We start from the raw sequence: 21003 nt of genomic DNA on the forward strand, positions 1-21003 counted from the left end.
GTGCATGCACAAAGCGCGATTTAGTGCTTCTGCGCATGTGCAACCGCCGAAACCTGGAAGTAACCCGTTCCGGTACTTCCGGGTTTCGGTGGTCTGTAACCTGAAAAAATGCAACCTGAAGCATCTGTAACCTGAGGTATGACTGTATATCTCCTGCCATTCCTCTCAAATGAGCCTGTTTTAAATATTTCTGCTGAACTCCCCAGCCTGGTCCATTGGATTGTTCTCTGACATGCCAACATGTGCCCCAACCTCCTTTTTGTCCAAACCTCTCCTGCTTTTCCCCAAATGGCAAGGCCCCACTCGCTAAAAAAGTCAAAAGCCATGCTTGGCTCCATCCACCGGCCGAGTCTTGTTCAAACCACACTTTGGCAATCCTAGTTTGCCACCCTCCTTCTCCGCTCCTTTCTGATGTCACCAGGCGATTGCTAACACCTATATTTGCAGCCTTAAATGTGGGTGGCTGGTGCCCACTAGCCTGGTAGGGAGGAAAGTGGGAAGCCCAGACAGTAGGCAGAGTCTGAGCCCATGACAGACTGAACAAAATAATTCTAGTTTGGTCCTCTCCTGCTCCCTGTTGAGTTCCACAATGGGGCGACACCAAGACTTAGGAGGAGGAAGCTCCCTGGCAATGCCACTCTCTGGGCTGTCTGTAAGTAAGAAAGACAGGTATGTGGGGTGGCGGTGGCTGGGGGGAGATTGAGGTTGGTGGGGCCCAGTTGCCCTAATGGACCAGCCTCCATTAATGGAGCAGACTTAAGCATTGTAAATTTACTTGGAGGTGGGAAAGGAACGTTGGGATTCCCCCATTCTGGCATTCTGGCCTTGGGTTGTTGTTTTCCGCACAACTGTCGAATGGCAAGCTCCGCTTACATGTGCATTTTGAGGACTATAGACAGGCACCAAAGTCACCCCAAAGGAGTAAGAGAAATTAGGAGGTGTGCATCCGTTGCTGTCCCCACCCTCAAAAGAAGAAGATAATCTCACCCAGAAGTCCAGCCACTTCGTATGCTTTTTTCTGTTCAATGGTCTCATAGTTCAGAGCTTCAAAGAAAATGTCCAGTACCAGGATGTTCTCCCTATATGGGAGGAAGCGAAGTGATTACAAGCTTCTAAAACAAGCATCTGCCTGGCAGTGACCAAAGTATCTACCCTCAACCAGCCTTATAAATAATGCCTAGCACCAGCATGGGCACTTACCTGCCTGGACCCAAGATTTAGGGATGTAGCTGGTACCAACCTAAGGCGCTCAGCCTTCAAGAAACAGAGACCCTCTGTAGGACAGGATAGGATTACCTTTCCAGCTGGTGGACCATATCTTTAGGTTCCCCCCTAACACTGCCCTGGGCCATTTTAACAGCACACAGATTGAAATTAGACAGTAAGGACTAAGGCAGAGAGGCTTTGGAACAAGGGTCAGCAAACTTTTTCAGCTGGGGGCTGGTCCACTGTCCCTCAGACCTTGTGGGGGCCCGGATTATATTTTGAAGGGGAAAAAAATGAACGAATTCCTATGCCCCACAAATAACCCAGAGATGCATTTTAAATAAAATGACACATTCTACTCATGTAAAAACACCAGGCAGGCCCCACAAACAACCCAGAGATGGATTTTAAATAAAAGGGCACATTCTACTCATGTAAAAACATGCTGATTCCTGGACCGTCCGCGGGCTGGATTTAGAAGGCGATTGGGCCAGATCCGGCCCCCGGGCCTTAGTTTGCCTACCCATGCTTTGGAGGGTTATTGTCTGGAAACCCTTATTTTGGCAGGGAGCTGTATCTTCACCTGCCCCTCATCTGATGCCACACATGTTGGGGAACTAGGTGCGGCTTGACTGAAATGGCCTTTTAAAAAATTCCTCCATGGCAAACAAAACTTTGCTTTCAGGGCTCTTGGGCATGCTGCAAAACACAGCGCTTTGGAGATTCCCACCTTTGTAACTTTGGAGAAGAGACCCAAATTTGCACCCGTAGACCTAGGTTTGCACCAGGAAATTTGCATCATGGGTCTGTGCCCCATATCTCCTAAGTACTCAGCAATGCCCCAAGCTTGCTGTTTGGGCTTGACCTCCCTTGCTCGAGCGCAGGGTGCAGAAATAATGATGGCAAGCGGATTCGACAGGCGGTGGTGTCCAAGGCTGCGTCAGGCGGCAACACTCACCCAATGTACTGCTCGCTCTTGTTGTATTTCTTGGCCAGGTACTTGGCTGATGCCTTACTGGGAATCTTGACCATGGAGAGCTCCTTGCCATAGCGGGTGACATTGCAAGGCATCTCACACACACAGTAGTCGTTGTCCTTCTCCACCAAGAAGTCTGTGGGAACAGGGAAGGAGAAGCAGATGTCAGTTTGAAACAAGAGTGATTTGGGGAAAGAGATAGGGATTACTGCACTTGCGTTAAGCTCTTCCTTTAGAATCTGAAAGGGTCCATCTATGTGACTCTAAGGGTCTTCCAACCAGGGACAGGTATTATTCATTCATTCATTCATTCATTTCCCCAACCACTCTGGGTGGCTCCCAACAGAATATTAAAAACATGATAAAACATCAAACATTCAAAACTTCCCTAAACAGGGCTGCCTTCAGATGTCTTCTAAAAGTCAGATACCGGTAGTTGTTTATTTCCTTGACATCTGATGGGAGGGCGTTCCACAGGGCAGGCACCACTATCCAGAAGGCCCTCTGCCTGGTTCCCTGTAACCTCACTTCTCACAGGGAGGGAACCACCAGAAGGCCCTCAGTGCTGGACCATAGTTTCCGGGCTGAACGATGGGGGTGGAGATGCTCCTTCAGGTATACAGGACCGAGGCTGTTTAGGGCTTTATAGGTTAGCACCAACACTTTGAATTGTGCTGAAAAACGTACTGGGAGCCAATGTAGGTCTTTTAGGAGAGGTGTTATGTGGTCTCGGCAGCTGCTCCCAGCCACCAGTCTAGCTGCTGCATTCTGGATTAGTTGTAGTTTCCAAGTCACTTTCAAAGGTAGCCCCACATAGAGCGCATTGCAATAGTCCAAGCGGGAGATAACCAGAGCATGCACCACTCTGGCAAGACAGTCCGCAGGCAGATAGGGTCTCAGCCTGCATACCAGATGGAGCTGGTAGACAGCTGCCCTGGACACAGAATTGACTTGCGCCTCCATGGACAGCTGTGAGTCCAAAATGACTCCCAGGCTGTGCACTGGTCCTTCAGGGGCACAGTTACCCTATGTCTATGTCCACAGAGACACCATCATCATCTTTTATAATTTATATGCCGACCATCTGCTTACCAAGAGCGGGGTCTGCACACTCCTTGTATTGCTCAGGGGTGCAGTAGGGAGCATCACCTGCAGGGAAACAGAAAAGCAAGCAAATCACACCACAAAGTCACATATCACGGTGAGACTCTATTCTGACCTCCTGCATTCACAAGCAGTGAAATTTAACCAGGGAGGGGAATTTGCAATGTTCTGCAAAGCCCACACATCTCTCTGCTTTGCATGAGTGCAAGTGGGACTCCTCATTCTACCCCTAAATGTGAACTGAAAGAGGAGGGGGCAACCTTCATGTTTAAATTGCTGCAGTTTTGTGATAAAGGGGTTGTGGCTTCTCTGCACCAGGCGATCCTTAAACTCCAAGAGATACTGCGTCCCCCACCTCTCTCCTTTGTTCTGTCCACTTTCACTGCTAAGGAAGCCGACGGCATCTTTTTAGAGCTGGCATTTCCCTGGTTGAGCTGCCCAGATGATTAACCTTGTTATGCCTTTGCATGCAAGGTAGATAAGCTCCATGGTTTTCTCTAGTGGCTTTTCGATGCAGCAGTGTCTCCTACACAGCAAGGGAAGGACATTTCAGCTCCCTGCCCCCTCTTAAAAAGCTGAGCTCTGAGTCAGCTGGAACATCTTGTATTCCTCATTACAGTGGGACCTCTGGTTGTGAACGGGATCCGTTCCGGAGGCCTGTTCACAACATGAAAAGAACGCAACCTGCAGCGGCGCGTCTGGGCATGCACGGGTTGCGATTCATCGCTTCTGCGCATGCGCGTGACGTCACTTTGTGCTTCTGTGCATGCGCGAGCGGCGAAACCCGGAAGTAACCCTTTCCGGTACTTCCGGGTCACTGCGGGACGTAACCTGAAAGAACGTAACATGAAGCGGACGTAGCATGAGGTATGACTGTAATCTTTTGTGGTTAGAAGCTGGTATCATTCCTAATTCCTGTGTGGAGATCATCCGCTGCTGATAGAAATACAGCAAGTCAAAAGGAAGGGTGGGGCTGAGCCTTTTCCCTTGACATGCTAGCTTTCTATGTGTGGGGAGAGGGGATTTTCTCCATTGGGGAAAAGATTCAAAAGCTGAATTCCCTAGGAATCATATCTGTAAAAACTGCCGAAGCCTTGCCCAGAGAGTTAACAGGTCGGGTTTTGTTAAGCCCTGCCACAGAGTGGCCTTGTTCTCACATCAACACTAAGCCAAGCCAAGAGCGTGGGCACCTTAGCAAAAATTAAGTCCACTTCACTCCTCCCATGGTCCTGTTGCTGCCTCACTACCCAGAGCTTGTCATGGTTTGGCTTAGCACTATATGTGAACAAACCACAAGCGGGAAATCAAGAATAAACCTTGGTTACAGCTCATGGTTTGTTGGGACTTGGGAGTGATACAAACCATGAGTCTGGGTTTGCACGTAATATTAAGCCAAACCTTGGCTTGGTCTTGGATTGTGCAGTGGCAGCAGTAGAACCGAGGAGCAAAGCAGCCATGATTTTCGCTCTGGGGATCCTCATGTTTGTTCTGTCTGGCTAGGTTTGGCTTCATGCTGTGTGTGAATCGGGCCGTGTAGCAAGCAAAACACAGTACAGTTAGTGAAAACATAGTCCTAAAAGAGACAGTGGACACTCGGGTTGCGAACGTGATCCATGTGGGATGCATGTTCGCAACCCGCAATGTTCGCAACCTGCGTCTGCGCGTCTGCACACACGCGGGTTGAGATTTAGCGCTTCTGCACATGCGTGACCGCCAAAACCCGGAAGTAACCTGTTCCGGTACTTCTGGGTTTCGGTAGTCCGCAACCCGAAAAAACGCAACCTGAAGCGGCTGTAACCCGAGGTATGACTGCACATTTCCTTTGTATCTCTAGTTGCATTCAGGGTTCTCAGAGACCTTGTAAGACAGAGACCTGATAAAGGAAAAAAAGGAAAAAACAAACAAACTAAAAAAACAAAACAAAAACCAAAGCAGTCATTACATAAGCAAAGCTGGATATAAGTCTCTGCTGCTGTCTCTCAAATCCTGATTCCATCTCCTTCTCCAGAAGTCTGAATACCATTTGACAGGATCAGCCTGCCTTTGGAAAAAACAACAACTCTTCCCTCTCTTTCTCCTCATACATCTGCACTATTATTCTGCCTGCCCTCTTCTCCCCGGGAGATGCAACTGACTGGAATAATTAATTCATATTTATTATGCTAATTGCATCCCTTGACAAGGATTTCTGCTTAACAGGAAAGATTGAATACAGACCAAGGTGGGCTGGTTGAGGGAGCGCTGGGTTGTGTTAAAGGATGCACTCAGTATACAGAATGGGAGTGGCTGCAATTAGGGAACAGCTATAATAGTTATAATTAAGCTTGAACCAAAAGGGGGGGGGGGGGCTTTTCATAAACATTTTCAGCAGCCCCGAAAACTTTGATTTTGGAAAGGCTTGAAAATATTCTACAATTCAGGAAGCAATACCCTCACTTCTGGCAGTGAAGGAACCGCCAGAAGGCCCTTGCAGTTGGACTTCAGTGTCCGGGTTGAACGATGGGGTGGGGACGCTCCTTCAGGTATACTGGACCGAGGCTGTTTAGGGCTTTCAAGGTCAGCACCAACACTTTGAATTGTGCTTGGAAACGCTTGCTCCGTGCATTACAGGGCCAGGAAAGGGAGCCACCTCCCTCCCAGTTTTGCGGCACTTTCAGGACTGCTGCAGACGAGTGGTGTAGCGTGGGTGGCACCCTTAAGAATTTTGCGCCCCGGGCCACCGCCCCTGTGCCCTCCCTGCTACGCCACTGTGCTAACTCACAAGTACACATGTGTGGTGTTTGCCTCCTAGGATGGGTCATAAGGAAAGGGTTAAATGAGTGTGTGATGTGATTGGCCAGTTAGAATGCAAGGGGAGGAGTAAAAGTTAGAGTGGGAGGTTTTGAAAGTTTGTTGAGGTTTGGGAGTTGAAGAAGGAAGAGGGAGGATTAGGTGTGGGTTGGTAGAGTTGTATTGTGAGAGAGTGAGAGGAATTGTTAGGTGGAGTCAGATAGAAAGTTGGGAAGAATCAGTTTGAAGTTGTTAGGAACTAAGATTAAGAAACTGCCAAGAAAAATTAACTGTAACCATAAGCTTGTTCCTGCATTTAAAAATAAACTTGATTATTTGTTAATGTTAACAATTGTCTGGACTCCGTGTGTCCCCGTGAGAAACGGGGTGGTGGCAGTGAAGAAAGCAATCACAGTGGTGGCACAGGGTCAATAGACCGTCAAACGTCCGGGGGCCCTGTGTGATCACCACAACATGGCATGCCAGAGCACCACCAGACCAGTGTGCCTGTTCACGAGGAACTATACTCTTGTAGGTAAGCAGGGGACTCCTGATCTTTCAAAGTATCCTCCAAAAGGCTTGTTTTAAATCTCTCTGTCTGTGCAATTGTTGTGGCCTCCACCCTTTGCTCTGCCACTGGCTTCATCGCTCCATCTTACCAGGCATGTGCACCATGCGGCAGTTGCAGTTCTCCACCAAGTAGCGGGTCTCACAGTCGATGCGGCAGGCTGCAATGCTGTAGGTATCGTAGAATTCAGATTCCATGGTCACCGACTTGCAGTCACCCCAAGGTGGAGGAAGGTAGATGAGCTGCACGGAGAATGGGCGAAGAGGGGCTGAGAATGGCACTATCTCATCACCCTTTCCTACAGAAGGAGAAGGGCTGTGTTTGGGCCACAGTGCTTAAGCAGGGCCTCATCAGACCTCATCCTTCCTCTCCCACTTTCACAAACAGAGGAAGAGTGGTCAACATGGTCTACAGTTCCCATCACCCAGGTCTATTTGTCCTAGTGCATGCATGGCCAAACTTGGCCCTCCAGATGTTTTGGAACTACAATTCCCACCATCCCTGACCACTGGTCCTGTTATCTAGGGATGATGGGAGTTGTAGTCCCAAAACATCTGGAGGGCCAAATTTGGCCATGCCTGCCCTAGTGGCTGGGGCCAATGGAACTTGTATTCCAACAATATCTGCCTAGTAAGACTGCCTTACAGGACTGCATCTGCTGCCTTGGCTCCACAATTGCGCCTGCAATGTCGACAGGCAGGAAACCAGTGTGGGCTGAATGCAAAGGCCATGTGAACAAGCAGAAGGCCAGATGCCAGAAATTACAGCCTATCACAACTCTTGCTCTCACAAGAAGATATCACACTGTGCCAGAGCTGATTCAAGCTAGAACAAAAAGGCACATGTTACAACCCTCCTATTACTGTAACACAGGATTACAGGAGGGAGATCTCATGTTTGAATCCTCTCCCGTGATCACAAACACTTTGAAAGTGGAAATGCTAGTTCAGACAGGTTGAAAAGCAGTGGACAGATATTTCATTTTCGTGTTATTTATTCAGGTGGCATCTTTATCCTGCTCTTCACCCAAAGAACTCAGGTTAGCATAAATGGATCTCTCCCCATTTATTTATCTTGTGCAACTATCTTGTGAAGTTGGGCTGAGAGGTAGCAATCTGCTCAAAGTCACCTGGTAGACTTTGCGGGTGAGTCCAAGCTGAACCCTCCATAAGCGGCTCACAGGGGTCATTCAAGTGGCCCACGAGTTGCCCCCAAACCAAGCTGCCTGCTCGTTGAGTCCCCGCGTGCTGCGCTAAACTGGCGCAGCACGGTATGGGGACTCACTTCCACAGTGCTGGAAATTGCGTCTGCGCAGACGCCAGAAATTGCAGGTGTGCGCGCTCTGGCCCACGGAGGGATCCGCTGGAGTGAACCACCCCAGGCAAGGTAAACCTTGCTGACCCCTGCTCTAGTGGCTATACCAATTGGCTGTATTGTACTTACCGGTACTTGCAAGTAAGCAAGTGTCAGGGAGAAAGGTTCTATTCTAGCCTCTTCCCTAATGTGACATATTCCCCTGTGCACTGGGTTTTTGGAGACTGGAAGGGATTTGGTCGTGTAACATTGTACAGTGGTGCCTTGCAAGACAAAATTAATTCGTTCTGCGAGTTTTTTCGTCTTGCGAGTTTTTCATCTTGCGAAGCACGGTTTCCCATAGGAATGCACTGAAAATCCAAAAGGAAACAAACTTGCAAGACGTTTTCGTCTTGCGAAGCAAGCCCATAGGGAAATTCGTCTTGCGAAGCAACTCAAAAAATGAAAAACTCTTTCGTCTTGCGAGTTTTTCGTCTTGTGAGGCATTCGTCTTGCGAGGTACCACTGTAATACTTATTGCTGCAAGCACTTTGGAGAGGGCTGGAAAAGTGGTACAGGAAAACGTTTTTAAAAGTAAATAAAAAGTCTGTTTGCATTCTCAAAAAAGTCTGTCTGCATTCTTTGTTTTGCTTTAAACACACACACACAATTTCCCCCCCAAGACATCCACCATGTCTTCAAGCACTTATTTCCTCCGAGTTTCTATTATCTCCCGCTGAGTTTTCGTTATTAAATATTCCAGCTGAAATTAATAACTCACCAAATCTGCTCTATTCATGCTGATGATTGTGATTCACTACTTGACCGTGGAAGAGTGCTTAGAATCTATCCTTTTAGAGCCTTTCCCCTCCTCAAACTTTGATGTTAAAAGGATGGTTTATTTATTTATGTTACGCATTTTAAAGAATAATTATATACCCATTTCTCAAGAAAAGTGCTTCTGAAAGCAGCTTCCTTACCACACAGGGGCAATAATAAAACACAGCAATGAATATGTAGGCTTATACTGAGGATGTTCCCATGCAGAGAAGGGTAGAAGTCAGAAGTCCTTGCTACCAGCTTACTGGCACTAACCATTTGCTGGCACTCCCTTGACACCAAAGTCCTTTTGGACTTCCAGTACTTGGCATGACCAGGCTTGATAGCTCAGTCGGTTAGAGCGTGGTGCTGATAACACCAGGATTGCAGGTTCAATCCCCATATGGGGCAAGCTGCATATTCCTGCATTGCAGGGGGTTGGACTAGATGATCCTTAGGGTCCCTTCCAGCTCTTCAATTCTAATAATAATAATAATAATAATAATTAAAAAAATGTTTTATTATATTATTTTCCCCAGCCACTCCGGGAGGTTCTCAGCAGACTAGTAAAATCACGACAAAACATCAAACATTCAAAACTTCCCTAAACAGGGCTGCCTTCAGATGTCTTCTAAAAGTCAGATAGTTGTTTATTTCCTTGACATCTGATGGGAGGGCGTTCCGCAGGGCGGGCACCACTACCGAGAAGGCCCTCTGCCTGGTTCCCTGTAACCTCACTTCTCGCAGGGAGGGAACCACCAGAAGACCCTCAGAGCTGAACCTCAGTGTCTGGGCTGAGCAATGGGGGTGGAGATGCTTCTTCAGGTATACTGGGCCGAGGCTGTTTAGGGCTTTAAAGGTCAGAACCAACACTTCAAATTCTATTCAACACTATGATTCTATTTCTCCTACTTGGTACCTGTATTAGATGTGAATTAACTTTGTGCACGTGCTATTGTTATTCTAAGCTCTCTGTTTGTGCGTGCGCACATTTTTATATTTGCAATTGTAACTACTTCTCTATATGTTTTTATTATATTGTAAATTGCTTTTGGCTGATGCATGAGGAGCAATTCATAAATGAAATGAGTACAGTTGTACCTTGGTTTTCGAACAGCTTACTGTAGTTCTCGAATGTTTTGGCTCCCAAACACCGCAAACCCAGAAGTGATTGTTCCGGTTTGCGAGCTATTTTCGGAAGCTGAACGGGGCCGCGCTTTGCTTTCTGAACATTTTGGAAGTCGAACAGACTTCCGGAACGGATTCCGTTCGACTTCCAAGGTACGACTGTACTAGATTTCACTTTCCGGAGTTTTTCTGGCTCTAAACTTTCCATTCAATACCGCTGTTGTATTTGTCATCAGCAAGAAAAAGAAGAGGGGATTCTACTCTCCTGCTGCCTAGACCTTGAGGATGTGCTAGTACAGATATCTGAGGCTGGCTGAAAGGGAAGGGAATGTTCACATCTTACCCGTTGTTCCTGGCAGGAGACAAACGTCTGAAAACCAGGTGCCACCCCAAATCCCAGCTGGTCAATGCAGGGTGGCTCATCCTGGCTGTGGATCTGCACCTTAATCCCAGCTTCAAATGAGGTCTCATCTGCAGAACAGAGAGATGGAGAGTAGAAAAGGGGGTTCGGGTGATCACAGCAGGGCTCAAGCTCAGAGCCAGAAAGCGAAGGCCCTTCTCCTTACCTTGCATCGATAGGGAGATACATGGGGACCAAAGAGGGAAAATACCCCCCTGTCTGATTCACAGCCCAGCCCCTGCATCAATCAATACCAACTACCGTATTTTTCGCTCTATAAGACGCACTTTTCCCCCTTCAAAAATTATGGGGAAATTTGTGTGCGTCTTATGGAGCGAATGCAGGCTCCTTGGCTTCAGCGATAGCAACGCGAAGCCTCCGAAGTGCAGAGGGAGAACTCCCCCCGCGCTCCGGAGGCTTGCGGATAGCTGCCTGAAACCTGGAGAGCGAGAGGGGTTGGTGCACACCGATCCCTCTTGCTCTCCAGGCTTTGCTTCGCTGGAGAGGCGCTGCACAGTTTTCCCTCTCTGCACAGCGCCCCTTCAGCGAAGCAGGAGGAGAAATGGAAGGGGCTCCGTTTCTCCTGCCGCTTCGCTGAAGGGGCGCTGAGCAGAGAGGGGGAGAATTCCCCCCCCCCGTTCTCCCCCTCCTATGGTCCGGTGCGTCCTATGGTCCGGCGTGTCCTTTATAGAGCGAAAAATACGGTACATTTTTAGCTTTATGTGATCGGAGCCAGAATAATCTGGAGACTTAAACTAGAAATCAGTCCTCCCCACTTCATTTTTTTTAAAAAAGCAAGGCTGAGTCCAGGAATGCATAAAGTAATACAGATAAAAGTAAATCTTCCCAGAACATTTCTTAGCTGCACCTAGAACCGACCCATTCATTAGCTAGGGAAAAGGTCTTCCAAGTCAAAGGGAAAGATTCCCAGATAGGGTTGTGTTCGAACACCCCGCTTTATTGAAATCAAGGCCCAGCCAGGGACCTAGAAAGCTCCTCCCTTGGGATCCACAGTGACCTTTGACCTGGGATTCAGGCTTCACTTCCCACCCCGCCTCACCGTAGCCTTGACAACATATTCCCCCTACAAAGAACAATGTGCTATTTGTAGATAAGAGGCATCGCCTTCCCTAGCTATGATCAGCTGGTTGCCATGGTGAGACACATAGGACACAAATGGGGGGGGAGTGACTGAAAGGAAGGGAAGAGAGAAAGTGCGGTGTGGGTTTAAGGAGTCGGCGCAGGTCTAGAAAAGCAACGAAGCAGAGAGAGACCCACTGGGTTGAGGAATGGGGCAAGGAGGCAGAATGTGGAGTGATCAATGGGAAGCTGGAACAAAGGGTGGGGTATTTCTGGGAGGAGGCATCAAGAGGGATGGGGTGCGGGAGGCAGAGGTCTGAGATGATGAGGCAGCAGCAGAAGAGGAGAAATCGTCATGTGGCACAAAGGAAAATATAGATAAGGGAGGAGTCAATGTAGAGTCAGGGAAGCCAGGAGTAACTCTTACCTGTCTCTCCCCAGACAGGGAGATACTCATCTTGCTGAATGTCCAACATGATCTCCAAGCCGTTCCCCGTTCCTCCCTTATTGGTGATGCGTGGTGGCTTGTCAGGCTGACCCGAGTTGAATGTGTAGCACTTTCCATAGCGTGTGTACACCTGTGGAGGAGAACGGAAGAACAAAAATTAGACAAGGAGATAGAATATTCCTTTGGAGTCCCTGCGTCCCTGCCAGCTCTTGATGGTCAAGAGAAAGCCTGGCGTATCGCTCCATCACACTCTGCAGGTAGGCATAATAAGCAAGATTCCCAGGATGTGCTTTCAGCACTTGGTTTCAGCACCAGGGACAGCTCCGGGCCATCTGGAGTTTTGCAGCTTTCCTAATAACAACCCATTCTCAATGACCTTGAAGCCATAGGGATACTGGGCATGTACAAGTGAATTGCCTGGAAGGAATGTGGAATGTACTGGATTTGAGTGGTGGGGCTGTAATGTGTGACAGAAGCAGAACTGGATCGTTGTCATTCTACTGCAATTTCCTTTTCGACTCAGGTTTTGGGTTATGCATTTACCAATGGCCCTGGAGAGAATGTGAACCAAAGGCAACACAGTGAAGTCAATAATAATAATAATAATAATAATAATAATAATAATAATAATAATAAATTTTATTTATATCCCGCCCTCCCCAGCCGAAGCCGGGCTCAGGGCGGCTAACAACAATAAAACAGTACAAAAGTACAGCACAAACAACACTCTAAAATCATTCATTATAAAATTAATTCAAATCAAGCCAGTGGCAACCATTGGGCCAGAGCTCCGCGAAGATTGCTGAGGGAGTCAGGCTGTGCCCTGGCCAAAGGCCTGGTGGAACAGCTCTGTCTTGCAGGCCCTGCGGAAAGATGTCAAGTCCCGCAGGGCCCTAGTCTCTTGTGACAGAGTGTTCCACCAGATCGGAGCCACAGCCGAAAAAGCCCTGGCTCTAGTTGAGGCCAGCCTAACTTCTCTGTGGCCTGGGACCTTCAAGATGTTTTTATTTGAAGACCGTAAGTTTCTCTGTGGGGCATACCAGGAGAGGTGGTCCCGTAGGTACGAGGGTCCTAGGCCGTATAGGGCTTTAAAGGTTAAAACCAGCACCTTAAACCTGATCCTGTACTCCACCGGGAGCCAGTGCAGCTGGTATAGCACCAGGTGAATGTGATCTCGCAGCGAAGACCCCGTAAGGAGTCTCGCTGCAGCATCCTGCACCCGCTGGAGTTTCTGGGTCAGTCTCAAGGGCAGCCCCACGTAGAGCGAGTTACAATAATCCAGTCTGGAGGTGACCGTCGTGTGGATCATAGTGGCTAGGTCAGGGCGAGAGAGATAAGGAGCCAACTGCTTAGCTTGGCGGAGATGGAAAAATGCCGCCTTTGTTATAGCTGCAATCTGTGCCTCCATGGAAAGGGAGGTGTCGAAGATTACACCCAAACTCTTAACGGACGGTGCTGGCACTAATTGCGCCCCCGCAAGAGATGGGAGTTGCCCCCCCAATCCCATATCGTCCCGTCCCAGCCACAGGACCTCTGTCTTCGAAGGATTTAGCTGCAACCGGCTCCCACGTAACCATCCAGCCACAGCTTCCAAACATCTGGTCAGTGTGTCTGGGGCCGAGTCAGGATGGCCATCCATCAACAGATAGAGTTGGGTGTCATCGGCATACTGATGGCAACCCAGCCCAAAACTCTGGACAAGCTGGGTGAGGGGGCGCATAAAGATGTTGAAAAGCATCGGGGAGAGTATTGCACCCTGAGGTACTCCACACACCAAGGAGTGGCGCGATGACAATTCCCCCCCAAGCGCCACCCTCTGTCCCCGGACCAGAGAGAAACGAGCGCAGCCATTGGAAGGACTGTGCCCTGGATCCCCACGTCAGCAACTCAAGTTCCAGAGGCAAATATTCATTAGTTGCCCACCCTCCCCAAACCTTGCTGAAGAAGGATAACTTCAGCTATGCTAGTATTTAGACTCTACTGGGTAATTACTCATTTGAAGATGCTTAGGCTGAGAAGTTAGATTTGGCAGCTGGTACCCAAGGAATACTGAAGTGTTTTGTAGATACCAGCTGAGTTAAGTCCATCCCATCAGCGCTTATGTAATGGATATGTTTAAGCTAAAGTCTTAGGTGATAAAAACGGGGCGCAGGCTGGGAACGAGTTCACCCAGTGACAGTAAGTGATCACACCAGGGATATACTCATATCACAGCTTCTGGGTTTGTTTTCTTGCCCCAATTCCAGGATCCCTTAAAAGCATGAGGCAGGTTTCTCTCTGTCTTCCAGTGTAGTTTCCGAGCGCCTTGCATGCTCCAGTAGCTGGAATTGCTTTCCGATTAGCGCAATATCAGTAGCTGCATGCTCCTATTCCCCCACGGTGGATGTGTTTGCTCATTTGAAGTCATGTCGCTTTTCATAATGACAGAGCTAACCATTTGTAGCTTGCAGAGCCGAGCCTTTATAGCTCATCAAAGACTTTGTGGTCCTGGATTATCCCTTCTCCTTGTGCTAATATATGATCCAACATCCTTGTTTTGTCCATTACACCTGAGAAGACACAGAGGTTTTTTCTTCTTGATTTAAGGAGGCTCACAATAAAAGTATTTTGTGAATTCCCCAGTGTACTCTTCTCCCTTCCCACGGTTGATGCTATGGGGTTCCAAGTCCTTTCTAGGCTCCATCCTGCCCCTGTCTTTGCTCCATGTTGGGTATATTTCACACAAATCCCGGTGCCTAGCCTTGATTTGAAAATCAATACTAAGCTGAACATAAAGTGGCCGTTGTTTTATACAGTAGGCTCATGTTACAATGAACACAGTCAATTTTGGGAGACAAAATGCAATTTGAAGGGATGGGGAAGAAAAAGCTTTTTGTAAAACAAAGGATAGAAGCAGCCTTTTCCTTAATGTTGCATAGATGTTTGAATATGTTGTTGTTTAGTCGTTTAGTCATGTCCGACTCTTCATGACCCCATGGACCAGAGCACGCCAGGCACTCCTGTCTTGAATATATCTGTTCTATTAGTTATATTAAAGAGGAAGTAATATGGGCATTAGTTGTGATCATGCAACAATAGAATTTGGGGTAGATTTTGATTATTTTTTAATTGATTGTATATGCATTCATCATTATGTCTGTCTGAGAAACATATACCATAAAGAAGGCTGATTGCCGAAGAATTGATGCTTTTGAATTATGGTGCTGGAGGAGACTCTTGAGAGTCCCATGGACTGCAAGAAGATCAAACCTATCCATTCTGAAGGAAATCAGCCCTGAGTGCTCACTGGAAGGACAGATCCTGAAGCTGAGACTCCAATACTTTGGCCACCTCATGAGAAGAGAAGACTCCCTGGAAAAGACCCTGATGTTGGGAAAGATGGAGGGCACAAGGAGAAGGGGACAACAGAGGACCAGATGGCTGGACAGTGTTCTCGAAGCTACCAGCATGAGTTTGACCGAACTGCGGGATGCAGTGGAAGACAGGAGTGCCTGGCGTGCTCTGGTCCAGGGGGTCACGAAGAGTCGGTCACGACTAAACGACTAAACAACAACGAGAAACATATTTATTTAAATTATAAAAGCTGTTCAAGTTACTTTCCTGAGGAATCGATTTGTGCTTTAAACACACTGGGATTCCCCAACAAATATTGGCTTATACCATTTTGGGTTTTCTTCCATTTTGCTGTGTGTTTTTTTTTTTAAAATAAATATTATGATTATTATAACCACTGGCCAAACCACTCTCTGTTCCATTACTAGAAATGTTTGCCTAATCTTGTTGTTTTTTACCTTGGAAAGTACCTAATGGATATTGATAGCTCTACTCAGTACAGTGGTGTGTTTGAATTTCAGGTATTATAAATAATATTCCATCCCTCTTATGTGACAGTGACTAGATAGAATTGGAAATTGTCTCTGAGCATTTAATTGCATTACCAATTTTTATACCAGACTGTCTACTGATCCAGTTTACAGGCACAGTCTAAATGCTGTCTCTGATAACTGAAATAAAGATGACTGTGTTCCTCAAATCTGAAATAAAATTCTTTTCCCCTTTTAAAAAAAAGCAGGGAGGAAAACTTGCTTGTGAGGAGAAGTCATGTCACAACGTTACTTTTAGTAATAAAAGGAGGGGAAGTGTGTACTAGCTTCTCTGTATGTGAACTGATGCTTTGTCAAGCATTTAAACTTGGATGCATGCAAGTTCTTTTCAAGGAACTAGTTTTATTTCTTGGTTCTATTTGTGGACTAGCCAGTGAACATAAAAGCATTTGCTTTTTTGCAAACGCATAAAGACAGGATGATAAAGCTGTGTTGGAGGAAATACGATTTAAAATTATGATTCATGATTCATATGCGTCAATAAAGGAAGATTAATTCTATTTCACTAATTGGAAAAATGGTCGGGTAAATGTCTAAACAGGAACTGAACACGCGCAGTCAATGGAAATAGGAACGGATGGGAAAGTATTAGAAATTAAGTATTTTACTGTGAGCAGCAAAGGAGGGAGGAAAAAGAAGCATCTTGGAAGGGGGATGGAAAGTTAATTTTTAAATTGGTGTTAAATTTGAATTAATTTGTTGTTAATTTGTTTAAAATTTGGAAAACTAATAAAAAAAATCATTGGTAAAAAAAGTGTTTGCTTTTTAAAGGTCCGTTCAGAGTTAAACTTATATGAACATTGTGAACTGTATGAAAAATGAAACATCGCAGAACGAAGGCACCGAACTCAAGCAGACTTCTGCATTGACTCTGAATACTTGCATGTGTTACATTGCCAAGTTGTCTGATCTCCTTAAGTCCACTCACATCAGTGGGAATCCTACCCATGGCGTGAAGTCTTTGTGGCATCTAACCTGCAACCCTGGGGATGTTGGAAGTCAATGAGAGTAAGCCGTTCAAAGGGGTGTTAATCATCTGATGAATTATGAATTTGTATGCCTGGCTGGTGAATTATTAAAAGTCGTTCAGTCTTCATCAAAGTGCGCAGGTCTCATGAGCAAGGATTCAAGTCATTGTTATGAAAAATGAATCCCTGAATTTAGCTCTCGGATATACAGAAAGCTCTATTCGTTCTCATATGCCCATGTAGTTTAAATGATACAAATCCCTACTTTGCAAAGAAAATGCATGGGAGCAAGGGTCTAGGGCCGGATGATAACTGGTTTTCAACGTCGTGATGTATCTTCAGCTAAACATTGTGATATACCGCTATACAGTCGTACCTCGGCTCCCGAACGCCTTGGGAGTCGAACGTTCCAGCTCCCGAACGATTGAAAACTGGAAGGGAGTGTTCCGGTTTTTGAACGTTCTTTTAGAAGCCGAATGTCCAACAGGGCTTCCGTGGCTTCTGATTGGCTGCAGGAACTTCCTGCGGCCAATCAGAAGCTGCGCTTTGGTTTCTGAATGTTTCAGAAGTCAAATGGACTTCCGGAAGGGATTCCGTTCGACTTCCGAGGTGTGACTGTATCACAATGTCTGAAATAAAGATGGAACTATAGAGAGGCACTGGCTGGCTCCATGGTTTACCATGCACTGTGATTTTTGCTGGTGCCTGCTCTTGCGATTTGCTGCAAGAATCCAGAGAACCATTGGCTGGCTTCATGGTTTCCCCCACATTGTGATTTTTGCATAGCACACAAACACGCACATCATGATTCACGATATATTGCCACCACAAAAATAATGAAACTGGTACGGGCTCTACCTGAAACTGATACCCAGCTCTACCTCTCTTTCAAATCAGAACCAGTGAAGGTGGTGAAAGTCCTGTGTGAGGCATTTGGAGGATGGATGGCGGCTAACAGATTGAGATTGAATCCTGACAAGACAGAAGTACTGTTTTTGGGGGACAGGGGCAGGCAGGTGTGGAGGATTCCCTGGTCCTGAATGGGGTAACTGTGCCCCTGAAGGACCAGGTGCGCAGCCTGGGAGTCATTTTGGACTCGCAGCTGTCCATGGAGGCGCAAGTCAATTCTGTGTCCAGGGCAGCTGTTTACCAGCTCCATCTGGTATGCAGGCTGAGACTATCTGCCCAGAGATGGTCTCGCCAGAGTGGTGCATGCTCTAGTTATCTCCCGCTTGGACTACTGCAATGCGCTCTACGTGGGGCTACCTTTGAAGGTGACCCGGAAAATACAACTAATCCAGAACGCGGCAGCCAGACTGGTGACTGGGAGTGGCCGCCGAGACCATATAACACCGGTCTTGAAAGACCTACATTGGCTCCCAGTATGTTTCCGAGCACAATTCAAAGTGTTGGTGCTGACCTTTAAAGCCCTAAATGGCCTCAGTCCAGTATATCTGAAGGAGCGACTCCACCCCCATCGTTTTACCCGGACACTGAGGTCCAGCCCCGAGGGCCTTCTGGCAGTTCCTTCACTGCAAGAAGCCAAGTTATAGGGAACCAGGCAGAGGACCTTCTTGGTAGTGGCGCCCTCCCTGTGGAACACCCTCCCACCAGATGTCAAAGAGAACAACAACTACCAGACTTTTAGAAGACACCTGAAGGCAGCCCTGTTTAGGGAAGCTTTTAATGTTTGATGTATTACAGTATTTTAATGTTTTTTTGGAAGCCGCCCAGAGTGGCTGGGGAAGCCCAGCCAGATGGGCGGGGTAGAAATAATAATAATAATAAATAATAATAATAATAATAATAATAATAATAATAATATAACTGGTTTTGGATGCTATATCAATATATCACCAGACTTAAAAGGGGGCATCATTAGAGTCATGGCATCTATGTCATGAAATACCACTGGAAGGGAAAGAGAAGAGACCCTTCAGTTTTCAAGGATGCTTCCATGGCCATTTGTACATTTGTGCAGCTTCCCTGCCTAGATGCTTCAGGCCTCTTGACTAAAAGGGTGGAAAAGCTGCCCAATTAGTCCAGCATTTTAACAGTCTCAGCTTCCAATATACTTTAAGAACTCTTATCGCTGTGAAGATAGACTTGAAAGCGCGTGGCGATGTCTGGCAAAATCTACAAAGCCAGCAGGAGCTCAGCAGCAAGGCTTTCAGAATGCGTTGGGAGGGGCAAATAAATTCTGGTACCGGGAGAAAGATGCACAGGATGGGCTTTTGGATTTACTCAAATTCAAATTTATTAATAAGAGAAAAAAGAGCAGGGTGTAGCCAATAATATATTCAAACTTAACAGTGCAGTCCCGAGCATGTCAATAAATTAAGCCCCAGATAATCTGAAAGCTGCAATCACTGAACTCAGTGAGACGTACTTCTATTGGAACTTGCTTAGGGTTGAGTTGTTGCAGTGCAACGCAATGCACAAAGTATATGTCCAAGTCATGACGTTCAGGACTGCTGCCTAAGTTGCAAAGAGAATGCAGTTCATTTCAAGAGGGAGTTGGGCATGTTTTGCCTGGAGGAAAATTGTGGGGCGGGGGGTAAATACGATCAATATATAAACAAGGATCTTGCAGAAGTAGGAGTTAGAAGCGTCTATTTATTTACGGAGCCAGGGTCTCTATTTAATGCAAAGGAAGGGTCTGAAATAATACACTTCCCAACCATTCCTGCACAGCCCAGAAAGGATAGGATGGCAGCATAGATGCCAACTCTCTGGTGCCCTAGGTGCCCAAGAACCCAAAAAATCCCCCAGGAAGGGGCTGGGCACCCACAAATTTTGGTGCCAGGGCCATGTAGGCTGCATGGCACCCAGAGCCCTGGGCACCCAAGCTGGGACTCCTGGATTGCAGACATCTGAAGGTACTTCTCTAGCGGGCACTGAAATGGTCTCCAGGAGCTACTGGCAAACCTAGAATCAGAATCAGACTAATGATGCTGGGTGGCTCAGTTGGTTAGAGTGCAGTGCTGATAATGCCCGGGTTGCAGGTTCGATCCCTGAAAGGGACAGCTGCATATTCCTGCACTGCAGGTTGTAGGGCCACATGATCCTCAGGATCCCTTCCAACTCTATAATTCTTTGACCCCCAGCCCTGCAGCATTCTGGATACACACATACACATGCCAGGGTCAGCACAGGAGGAAAAAAATGTGTCGGACACACACACACACACACATAAACAAGCTTCACAAAGTTCAAATCATGCAGTGACTCTTAACCCAGTGGCGAAGGAAGGTGGGTGCGGTGGATGCGGTCCACCCTGGGTGCCATCCCTGGGGGGGGATGACATTGCCGTGCCCTCCCTGGGCCGCCACTCGCTGCTCGCGGTACCCCCCCCTGAGCTGCCGCTCACCTTGTCCGCCACCCTCCGTGGGACACCGCTCATCACACACAGCACCCCCAGGCCATCCCTGAAGGGGGGGGGGGTGACCTTGCTGTGCCCCCCCGGGCCGCTGCTCACGGCACCCCCCATGGCTGCCGCTCACTGTGCACGGCACCCTCTGTGGGATGCCGCTCATGGCACACCCCATGGGACACCGATTGTCGCACATGGCACCCCCGGGCCATCCCTGAGCCCCCCCGGGCCGGCTCTCACCATGCACAGCACCCCCCCCGGCCGCTGCTCACCGTACACGGCAACCTGGGGGGCCACTCGCCCTGCCCCCCGGGTGCACCCCACCCTGGGGACCAGAGCACCTAGCTCTGCCTCTGCCTTAACCATCAGGGATGGGAATTGGGGTTCCTGCCATCTGTTACTGCGAACAAGCCCACCTCGTGGTTGGAAACAGAAGTATGTTAGCAGATCACGAAGAGGCTTAAAGATCTTCCCACACAAGTACCAGAAACAGCTCTGCAGGAGAGAGGCAGCCTGCCTCCAAGTTACTGGTGAACGTGTCGTGCCTCTTGCAGGTCACAGCTAAACGGGAGTGAACAAAAAGCTCCCACGGCAAGATGTGCAGCCAGATTACATTCATGTTCATTCATAACAAGGTCACACTGAGTGAACTGGGGCGTGCGGCCAAGGAAGCGAGTGTAAAAGACAGCAGCCTGGGGCAGATTCCAGGTTTGCTTTTTATTAGAGAGCATGGCGCTTCGTTTCATGCAGAAGGGATTTGAGAAGAGAAAGGGGGTGGCTAAAACAGTACGGTATATTTAGACCATCGTTCGGAGCGAAAATAAATACACTCATACATTTATTTTTAAAACCCAAACAATACAAACACTCAGATGAACAATCTATGATGAGTCATGATTGCAAATACACTCATAGACCGGCAAATCATACAGGGGAGGGTGGAATGGGACCATGTCACACAGATTCCCTTTGGTGGAAATTCCACAT

At 47.5% G+C, this 21003-nt stretch overlaps 1 protein-coding gene across 5 annotated transcripts in view; it reads right to left on the reverse strand.

The window, feature by feature from the left end:
- ASIC1 (acid sensing ion channel subunit 1) overlaps nucleotides 1-21003 on the reverse strand; it is a 209207-nt gene that overhangs the window by 7763 nt on the left and 180441 nt on the right. For all 5 annotated transcript variants that reach the window (XM_080994688.1, XM_080994686.1, XM_080994687.1 and 2 more), the window contains 6 exons: nucleotides 11771-11921; nucleotides 10207-10334; nucleotides 6715-6865; nucleotides 3275-3331; nucleotides 2165-2318; nucleotides 988-1079 (listed from right to left, as the gene is read on the reverse strand). In XM_080994688.1, the coding sequence (XP_080850814.1) occupies nucleotides 988-1079; nucleotides 2165-2318; nucleotides 3275-3331; nucleotides 6715-6865; nucleotides 10207-10334; nucleotides 11771-11921 (733 nt within the window). The remainder of the gene's footprint in view (nucleotides 1-987; nucleotides 1080-2164; nucleotides 2319-3274; nucleotides 3332-6714; nucleotides 6866-10206; nucleotides 10335-11770; nucleotides 11922-21003) is intronic.

Source organism: Podarcis pityusensis, assembly GCF_964106645.2.
Source record: "Podarcis pityusensis genome assembly, chromosome: 2".
Lineage (NCBI taxonomy): Eukaryota > Metazoa > Chordata > Lepidosauria > Squamata > Lacertidae > Podarcis > Podarcis pityusensis.